Source organism: Mastomys coucha, unplaced genomic scaffold (assembly GCF_008632895.1).
Source record: "Mastomys coucha isolate ucsf_1 unplaced genomic scaffold, UCSF_Mcou_1 pScaffold5, whole genome shotgun sequence".
Lineage (NCBI taxonomy): Eukaryota > Metazoa > Chordata > Mammalia > Rodentia > Muridae > Mastomys > Mastomys coucha.
In genome coordinates this window covers 55,577,670-55,587,683 of record NW_022196911.1, presented here as the reverse complement: position 1 = coordinate 55,587,683, position 10,014 = coordinate 55,577,670, and the positions used below count along the sequence as shown (strand labels likewise).

At 48.5% G+C, this 10,014-nt stretch overlaps 2 protein-coding genes across 6 annotated transcripts in view; one reads left to right on the top strand and one right to left on the bottom strand.

Moving 5' to 3' along the window:
- The window catches only part of Drc3 (dynein regulatory complex subunit 3), a 42,628-nt gene extending 33,511 nt beyond the window's left edge, over window positions 1-9,117 (bottom strand). Inside the window, exons 1-3 of one of the 2 annotated variants that reach the window (XM_031354378.1) lie at window positions 8,726-9,117; window positions 7,997-8,128; window positions 3,786-3,984 (exon numbers count right to left, since the gene is read on the bottom strand). In XM_031354378.1, the coding sequence (XP_031210238.1) occupies window positions 3,786-3,945 (160 nt within the window). In that variant the 5' untranslated portion in view covers window positions 3,946-3,984; window positions 7,997-8,128; window positions 8,726-9,117. The other variant, XM_031354379.1, reaches the window with a different exon arrangement.
- An 86-nt stretch (window positions 9,118-9,203) lies between these two features.
- Window positions 9,204-10,014, top strand: part of Tom1l2 (target of myb1 like 2 membrane trafficking protein) — a 126,567-nt gene continuing 125,756 nt past the window's right edge. For 2 of the 4 annotated variants that reach the window (XM_031354372.1, XM_031354377.1), the window contains exon 1: window positions 9,204-9,420. In XM_031354372.1, the coding sequence (XP_031210232.1) occupies window positions 9,369-9,420 (52 nt within the window). In that variant the 5' untranslated portion in view covers window positions 9,204-9,368. The remainder of the gene's footprint in view (window positions 9,421-10,014) is intronic. The other 2 variants (XM_031354376.1, XM_031354373.1) reach the window with 1 other exon arrangement.

Below are 10,014 nucleotides of genomic sequence, written 5' to 3'. Positions count from 1 at the left end.
TGGAACTAGAGTTATAGGCAGTTGTGAGCCACCTCAGAATCAAACCCAGGTCCTCTGGAAGAACAGACAGTGCTCTTAACAGCTGAGCTATTGCTCTAGCCCCCTGTATTAGTCATGGAGAGAACATACATACATACATACATGTTTTGGTTCAATCACATGTGTATAGATGTGACCTGCATACATGCAATATACACACACAAAGTCCATATATTGAAATGTTCACTTGGGGTGCTTTGTGTATATGGTGGCTTAGAGGTAGAACACTGGCTTGTGTGTATGTGTGTGTGTGTGTGTGTATGTGTGCGTGTGTATACATGATTTATTAAAATGGCTTATAGGTTATGATCCATCCAATCCGACAATGGTTGTCACACTCAGGAGAGGCTGATGGATGCCAGCCTGATCTACACAACAAGTTCCAGCCAGGGTTACATAGTGAAATGCTGTCTCAAAATAAGAGAAAAAAAAGGGGGGGGGGAGAATAGCCATCACCCTATTCTAAAACTTTAATCTTAGACTATATTCACTTAAAGAAATGAAATGATAGCTGGGCAGTGGTGGTGCATGCCTTTAATCCCAGCACTTGGGAGGCAGAGGCAGGCTGATTTCTGAGTTCAAGGCCAGCCTGGTCTACAGAGTGAGTTCCAGGACAGCCAGGGCTATACAGAGAAATCCTATCTCAAAAAACCCAAAAAGAAAAGAAAAAGAAAAAAAAAGAAAGAAATGAAATGAAATGATATAGAAGTGAGAGTTTTTCCTAAATCACTATTAAGAACCTGGCATGGGGGTGCACACCTGTGTCAGGAGGCTGAAGCATCAAGGTTCTAAGTTTAACACTGGGATATGTAGTGAGATCAAGCTGAGACTAGTACTACTAGCTATAATCCTAACTGCTCAAGAGGCTAAGTCAAGAGGCTAACAAGGTCGATAACAGCCAGCTAGTCGGAGCATGTTTCAAGACAAATAGGAAAAAGAGGAAGTGGGGCAGGTGTGGTGGTGGGCAGGCTACTCTGGTGAAGAGCACTCGTTCTCACAGAGGACCCGAGTTTGGTTCCCAGCACCTGCCTGGTGGTTTACAACCATCTGTAACTCCTGTACATCTGTGATTGTTGCAGGAGGTCAACACTACCTTCCCACCTCTGCAGGTACCAGGCATGAAAGTGCCACAAGCCTGGGGATGTAGCTCAGTGATAGAACACCTGTGTACAATGCCCAAGGCCGTAGTTTCAATCCCCAGAACAAACAGAATTCTACTGGCAGCTCACATTTATCCATGACACAGGGCCTGTTGGTGAAGTTCTGAGATTCAGTATGTGGTGGTGCTCTGATCCCCCTCACGGGTCTTAGGGAAGCAGGATCTCCTGATCTATCCATGGCGTCCTCCTATTTCCTCCCTGTGGTCTGAGCCAGGCAGCACAATTATCTATTGTTTGGGTTTCTGTTTGTTTCCAGATTTCCCAACCTGATTTTGTCTGTCTCTACGTGTTTCTGGGGTGGTGCTCAGTTCTGTCCAAGGCTCCTAGCCACCTCCTACTTCTGGTCTGGATTTTCCTGGCACCTACTGTGGCCCCATTGTCTGACAGGCTGAAACCCAGCCCTAATTTACCCTTGGCTATGGTGGCTTACCACTGAGCCACTTTAGGTAGGAGGCTCTGGCACACCTGAACCAGGCTTTACCTCAAGCAACAACAGACGATGTGAAAATGCCGAAACATGCCGACAAACAAGGATGTATTTGAGAGTTGGCTCCAAATGAACTTCCTGCTGAAAAGCTGGTTTAATCTTTCACACAGCCACCAAGTCCACTTCTGTACCACCACCTTGGCAAAGGCATCATCATTATTGGCCTGGGACACAGTAGCAGCCATCTCACCAGATGCCTGTCCCCTCCCCCTCTCTGCTTCAGTGTGTAGCCAGCAGGGCTCTGTGAGAATTCAAGTCCCACCCTATTCTGTGTCTACTCAGGACACCTAGGGATACCAACTCACTATAAAAGCCAAATATATTTCATTGTCCAAGGCAAGCACCTGCTGGCAATATGACCTCCCTGGCCTGGTCCCACACTGGCTTCCTCAGAAGGCCTCCTCAGTCTAGCTCTGGCCCACTCATGGCCTTTCACTGGTTGTTCTCCTGAATCTCAAATACCGCCCTACCTTAATCCCCCCTTTCTCCTTCCTTTGCTCTATCTACCTCCACAGCAATACTGCCTGGAACAATCTAATGTTCTGTCTTACTTGTCTCCCTCACATCAACTCTGTAAAGGTAAGGCTCTTTGTCTTTTAGGCTGTGCTGAAACTGAATTCCTGGAAGAGCATCCTGGCATCTCTTAGGTACTTGCTCAGTCCTGGCAAAATGCCCATTAGGTGGGAGAGATGGGGAGGAAGTGGCTGATCCTCATCCATTCCTCCTCTCAAGGAAACTGCAGCTCTAGGTCATTCCTGGAGATCACACGCGGGGTGGGGATGGGGCTGTGGACTTACACAAGGTCCAGTCAGCCTGCTTATGGCTTCCTCCAGTGTTTGGTATGGAGTCCTGCATCTTTGTTGTTGGCCAAATACCTAGACAGCTGGGGCCCAAGACAGCAGGTCTCTTTCTGAGACCTCACCTACTCAGAAAGCAAAGGGCTCAGGATCCTCACCTGCCTCCTCCTTCTTTCTCCTGCTTTTTTTTTTTTTTTTTTTTTTTTGGTAGTTCTGGAATTAAGTTAGGAGCACTGTGCATAATAAGCCCTCAATCACTGATCTATTTTCTTAGTTCACATATTTTTCCTTTGTTCTTATTTGATATGCACGGGTGTTTTGCCTGTGCATATGTTTGTGTATTACATGTATATAGTCAGTGCCCGTGGAGGCCAGGAGAGGGCATCAGATCCCTGGAACTGAAGTTATAGATGGTTGTGAGCTGCCATGTGGTTGCTGGGAATTGAGCTTAGGCCCTCTGGAAGAGCAGCCACTCCTCTTAACCAATGAGCTATCTCTCTAATCACCCCCTACTCGCTCCTTGTGCTTTGGGGATAGGGTCTCACCATGTAGCCCAGGCTGGCTTTGAACTGGAGGTCTTATTGCTTCTGCCTCCCAAGCACTGAGATATGTATTCAGCTAAGCTTCTCCTCCTCCTCATGCTGTCTGTCCTGGCTCACTGGGTCACACTCAATGGTTTCCCAGCATGCCAAGCACTGCATACAGATTGTCTCACTCTTCTTCCCAGCCAGAACTTGTGATAGGAGCTACTTCCTATTTCACAGATGGGGACATTGAGACTTTAAGTCTCTGCCTGCCCTGTGCCATATCTTGCCATAGGCTGGCCCATCCCACCCAAAGTGTATCCCTGCTTCAGGGATCATAGAGATCCCTCTTCCTCTGTGGACACACTACCCCTAATGCCACTCCCTCCAGTGCTGGCTCCTCCTGTCTTCCTGTACTCCTACCCTGGCTCCAGTAATGTGGGGTCCCCTTGGTGCTATTTTCACCAGGGACCCTTCCATTCCAAGTTCTTCATTCTATATGAAGGACTCCATTCCAAGTCAGTGTGGAGTCGTATAGTGGGGAAAGCATGGTCTAGGGAAATTCTATCTTCTGTTGTTGTTGCTGCTGTTATTCAGAATGAGGAGTATTGTGGACAAATGATGGAGCTACTGGATGGAGTCGATACAACATGCTCCTGTTCCTGTGCCTGGTGGGCTCTTGCACCAGTATGCACTGACCCTGACTCTATGTAGAATTTGGGGATTTGGAATAGGGCAGAGAAAGTCAGGGAGGCCCTGCTCCACCCAGAATACATACTCTGGAAGTCCAGCTGAAGAGACAGCACATCTTTGAAGAGGATGCCCTCCTGCTTGGCTAACTGCCCAGCCTCTTCCTGAGGTCCTTGCTCCCCAACAGCTGCCTTGAGCATGTCATCGTCCATTACTTTTGGCTCCATCGAATCATATGGCCGGCTCATCTTCGCTGAGAAATTGGGTTCCTCCTTCACATACAGTCCCTTTGGTTTGAGAACAGAATTTGGCTGTGTTTGACATGGTGTCAGGGCCTGCCAGGAGGCCACAGGCTATCCACTCCCATCCCTTGCCTGCTGTACCTTGGGGCAAATGCACTACTGGAAGGCTGCCCTGGGGCCTTCCTAGCAGCCACCTGAGCCCTCATCAGGGCTCACCATTTGACTTCACAGCCACAGCTGGTCTCTACATGGGCCCACAGGGCTGGTGCCCACAGTGGTTTCCTTAGTCGATAGTCCTCAGGTCCCCTCAAGGCTAGACTCTGACCTGTTTCTGTCTTTACCTAGGTCTCTCGGTACAAGTCACAGACAGTGACCCTTGGAAGTGCCAGCCCCCCAGTGGCCCTTCTGAAAGTACCTCATGCCCAGGCAGACAGTTGTGCATGAAGGAGACACTGACCCAACGTGGCCATTCATGTTCTCCCTTGAGAAATGGGAACCATGGGGTCTCAGAATGAGAGTGGCTATATGAGCTAGTTGTTTGACTGGGGAGGACCTATGTAGCTAGTGCTTGCCAGGCACACGGTTAGGTAGAGAGCAGGAGGAAGAGAAGGACAAACACATACAGCTGGTGTCTACTTGCTGGCTGCCCTAAATCCAGCCCTGTGCGTGTTAGTGTCCCTTTCTGTAAGTTTGGATTTCTTTTTTTTTTTTTTTCCAAGACAGGGTTTCTCTGTATAGCCCTGGCTGCCCTGGAACTCACTCTGTAGACCAGGCTGGCTTCGAATTCAGAAATCCGCCTGCCTCTGCCTCCCAAATGCTGGGATTAAAGGTGTGTGCCACCACCACCCGGCAAGTTTGGATTTCTTACATGAATTTCTCTGTTACTTAAAGCTAAATCAGGTTCAGTTGCTAATGGCCCAAAGGGATCTGCTGAGGCACCATGGTGAAGGCTGGGTCTCTGTGTTGGCTTAACTGTACTTGACTGCCATGCTTGGCTGGGTAGATTCACAGTCCCAGAGGACTAGATGCTCAGACCTCATTGTGATCATTTCCAACCCCAGAAAGGTGGGGCTTTATGTTTCTGTGAGCCCACCGGAATTCTGCCTTGTGAAAACTCTGGGAGTCCATCCTCCCCTTGCTCCCACTTGCTTCTCACCTCCCTTCTGACCTCTAACCTGTGACCACTGGTCTCCCTGGACCTCTGGTTCTCATTATCTTGATTCCAGGTGCCCCTTTTCCTCTGCCTTCTATTTCACAGGGTCAGAGCAACTCCCAAGACTGCTCTGCTATGAACCCTGACAATCTGCCTTCTTTCTAAGATTACCTCCCTTTTTGCTCTGGTACCATCCATTTGAATGTAGCACATATAAGTATTCATCTCTATTCCGTCACTATCCTGATCAAAGATTCTGATGTCAATAACTCTTGCTGCTCTCCACCCCATGTGGTAGAGCCAGTTCCTCTGAATTAAAAAGTTCCTTCCAGAAGAGAGAGTGACTCATAGGATGCCGGAAGCTCACAAAGTTACAACACTAGGAGGCTGCTGAAGAGTTGATATAAAGCCATACATGGTGGAGCATACCTTTGATCCAAGCACCTGGGAGAGACACAGAGACAGGAGGGTCTCTGAGTTTCAGGCCAGCCTAGTCTACATAGTGAGTTCCAGGATAGCCAAGGCTATGTAGAGAGACCCTGTATCAAACCAAACCAAATCAACCACACAAATAAAAATGAAACAAACAACAACAGAGATTATATGTGAGGAGTAAACAATTTCTGAAGAAGACAAGACTCTTTGATAAAAGCAACCTGTAAGGCATAGAGCTCTAGGACAAAACTGTCATAATTTGTCACTCATGCTGGGGTTGGCTTTTCAGTGATGGTGGTGCCTTCGAGCCACTCATCCTCCCGTAAGTCACTGAAACGAGCTCTCTGGCTCACAATGTAGCACATATAAGTATTCTACGGCCTGTCATTGATGTCTTATCTAGGGTGAATAGATGTCAGTATCTTCCATGGTCCCTGCTTTTGCCATCTGTGCCCCGATCCTTCAAAACCTCAGCCTTGTCTTCCTACTCTCTCCTGTCTGACTCTTCCTCCTCATGATGAATGACTGACTGACTCTTCCTCCTCAGGGTGACTGTCTGATTGACTCTTCCTCCTCGGGGTGACTGACTGATTGACTCTTCCTCCTCAGGGTGACTGACTGACCAACCGACCAGCCAACTGATTCTTCCTTTTCAGGGTGACGATTGGCTGACTCTTCCTCCTCAGGGTGACTGACTGATGGACTCAATCTCTCAGGGCAGTTCTTGTACTCATTGGCTTCCTATTCTTCCTAAACAGTTAGTTTCCCTTAAAGTTTCTCCTAATTTACAACCAACCTCAAAATTTAACTGGGTAAAATTTTTTTTCAAGACAGGCTTTCTCTGTGTAGCCCTGGCTGTCCTGCAACTTACTTTGTAGACCAGGCTGGCCTTGAACTCAGAAATCCACCTATCTCTGCCTCTTAAGTGTTGGGATTAAAGGCGTTCACCACCACCCTCGGCCTCTGAGGAAATTTTTAAATGTGTTTCATTTGTCAGATGTTATCTGAAAAGTACATGGAACTTTTTTTTTTTTTAAAGGTGTTGTGCTTTGGGAAATGACTCAATTCTGGTGCCAAAACTTTGACCTCTGTTTCATCAAAGCCCATTAACTGTGACAGGTCAAGCTAGCTTTCAGTCAAGCTCAGCAGGTTCTGTGCAGTGTAGGATTGGTGCAAGAACTACACTAAATGTTTACACCCAGAGAGGGCTTTGACTCTGACTGTGCATCTTTTGAAAAGTAACTTCATCAGCTTAAGTCTTTTTCCTTTTATGTAGATAACTCCCCACTCCTACATCTAAGTAAGAGCTTATATTTAGTCCACACATCCACACCAAATAACTACCACATGCTGTGAGCCTTGGACAGGTCCTCTGTTTCAGAAATGAATTAAATTGTCATACCAATATTTACTTACAAACAACTTAGTAGGTGTGGGGAACAGTGAAAACACCTAGTAGGGACAGTTGGCCTGGTCAGGGCAGATACAATATGAGGGATAAAAAGAAAAGAAAGAAGGAGGAGGCGATAGCCCGGTGAGGACCCCAAGCTGGAAAGCAGAAGTAATATAGGGTCTGCATCGCATTTGTATTCCATGATGGCTGGCAAGCTCCTAGGGCTTGTAAGGCAGAGATGGATCAGATTTTAGTTTTAAAAAAGCTCATTATAGCTATTGTGGCAAGAATTACAAAAGGAGTGAGGCTAGCCAGGAGTGGTGGTGCATGCCTGTAGTCCTAGCACTTGGGAGGCAGAGGCAGGCAGATTTCTGAGTTCGAGGCCTGCCTGGTCTACAGAGTGAGTTCCAGGACAGCCAGGGCTACACAGAGAAACCCTGTCTCAAAAAAACCAAAAAAACAAAAAAACCAAAAAAACAAAAAACAAAAACAAAAAAAAAAAAGGGGGGGGGGAAGGAGAGGAAAGTGAGTGACCAGTGACCAGAGTGGTTGTAATACAGGGAGCCAGGACATCACTAGAAACTTAGTGTATATGAAGGACTGGTCATCCCCAGTCTGAGACAGAATCTAGTTTGGAAGGTTATGCCTAAGCTAAAGTAATTGATTAACCCTGATGTGTTAGAACGGTGGGTCGCGTCAGAACATACCACACACTAGGCCCAAACAGTTGCACGTGTAAGAGGTTTAATTGAGAGGGAGAGAGGGGGACAGTAGCATGGAAAGAGAGGAGGGGAAGAGAGAGGAAGATGGAGGAATGCTCCCCGTGTGTGTGTGTGTGTGTGTGTGTGTGTGTGTGTGTGTGTGTGTATGGGTTGTGATGTATGGCCACAGGTAAAGGCGGGAAGTGAGCCCAATGGATTCTGGGAATATGGTGGCTGTTGGCCTGGCAACAGGTCTGTGGACCCACCCATGCATCACCACAGGCTTTGGATGCTCTGATGCTAACAGACCCGATAATAGTGTTCGAAAGAGGTGTAGTAGGGGAAGCTGAAATCAATTGCCCTCGGTTGACTTGCCTGATGATAGGTCCTTGGTGAAGACCAGAGGTAGGATTTGGAGAAGCAGCAGAAAACTTTACAAACAAACCAACCAGGTGGCCTCTTCACTGGTTTTCCTGGGTCAGCTGGACCTGAAACACTATATAGATCCTATGGGTGTAAAATAATGAGAATAAAAGCAACCGATGAGAGCAAGTCCTTGTCTTAGTCTCAGTGCACACAACCTATGTAATTATATGCCAGCTCTGGGAGCTATTTAAAAGGGACATCTTAGTGTCCCTACTTCCCAGATAGGGAAATTGAGGCTGGGGGCGGGGGGCTGGGGTGTCCAAAGTCATAGAGTGAATTACTGACAGACTGAGATGGAACCTTGATATCTGTATTCTCATTGCAAACACTTCATACAGCACCAAATGAAGTACCTTATTGCAGATCAAGAGGATGGATATAATAGCCAAATTCTAGAAGGAGTTATCAGTGGATAGGGTACCTCTCTTTCAATGAAACGGGTCAGGCCAGGAAACTGGCTGACGGACCCTTTTCCTACTTGCTTCTGCTGGCTGAAGAATTTATACGCAATTTTCTTTTTCAAAAGCCCGAATAAGTCTCAGTACAAGTGTAAAAATGACCTGTGTGCTCGTTTTACAGATGAGAAGAGTCAGGTCGGAGTCCTTACAGAAGAGTTACAAGACAGACTTCAGTCACGCAACCTCTAATCTTCTGGAGCCTAAAACTCTTGCTTCTTACCTTCCTAAGGACTCTCTTCTTGCAGTGGACGCTTCGCTTGGTTGCTGGGGAACCAAGCACCGCCACTCGGTTGCTAAGGGGAAGTCAGGCAATAAATATCCTGGGTGAAAGTTCATTTGTCACGTGGCATTATTTCTGGGTGGGGAAACGTTTCTAACACCAACCAGACTTGAAGAAAACAAACGTTTCTCCAATCAGCACAGTCAAAGAGCTTCAACGTCTAGTTACGCTTTCTTCCTGCCCGCCTACTTAAATGATTGACACCGCTTTGATCCAATAATAGTAAAGATGCTCTAGACTGACCAACGTGGTAGTGAATCAAAAAGAACGGCCTCTCGTTTGGAGGCGGGTCCGGGAGGGTTGTGCCGCTACGGCTGGCGGAGACCCCAGTGACTTAGCTTGCTTCATGCCCAATCGGACGCCGCGGGGTGGGTGGGACTTCACTGAGAGTGGCGTGTCGTCCAATCAGAGGTAGGCTGGTTAGACGCTGCCCAATAGAGATGGACCCGGAGGGCGAGGTCAGGCCGGGCGCTCGGCGTTCTCGAGGGTGGGGCGGGGGCAAGTGTCAGTCAGGGCAGAACGCGGCGCGGGCAGCGGAGACCCGTGGCACACAGGCGTCCGGGCTGGAACGAGGCCCGCCGAGATGGAGTTCCTGCTGGGGAATCCGTTCAGCACCCCTGTAGGGCAGTGTCTTGGTAAGGCCGCGCGTGGGGCAGGCGTCGAGTGAGCCACAGCGGCTGACCGGGCTGCTGAGGTCCGCGGGCCTCCTCCCGGCACTGGTATCACCTCACGTGCGGGTTGGGCCTCTGCCAATAAGTGGTGTCATCTCAAAGGTGGACTGGGCATCCTTGTCACGAGGCCTCTGCCTGACGCTGGTGCCACCTCACCCTACAAGGAGGCTCCCAGAGGTGCAAATTGGACTTAAGAGAGGGCCCCTACATCCCTACCCATCAGGGCCCAGCCTTTCAGGTCTCTCCCCAGAAGTAGCGTCCATGCTAGTCTGCTTACCCTTGCGTATTGGGAGATGTCACTGCGAGTACTCTTCTCCAGGCATCTCGCTGCATCTGCTCCCAGGGCCTCTGTCTCCCAGAGCCTTTGTTGAATGTAACTCCTTCTTCTGGTACCACTGGCTCTGAGGCTGGGCACTTTCCCAGAAAATGCCCCATGCCACACGATTTCTAATTTGAGCTGCAACTCAGCCAGGCTGTAGGAGGGACTGGGATGGGGGAGGCACTCCGGGAAAGTGACTGGCTTGGCAGGGGGATGGCATGGCCGCAGAATCTCTTAGG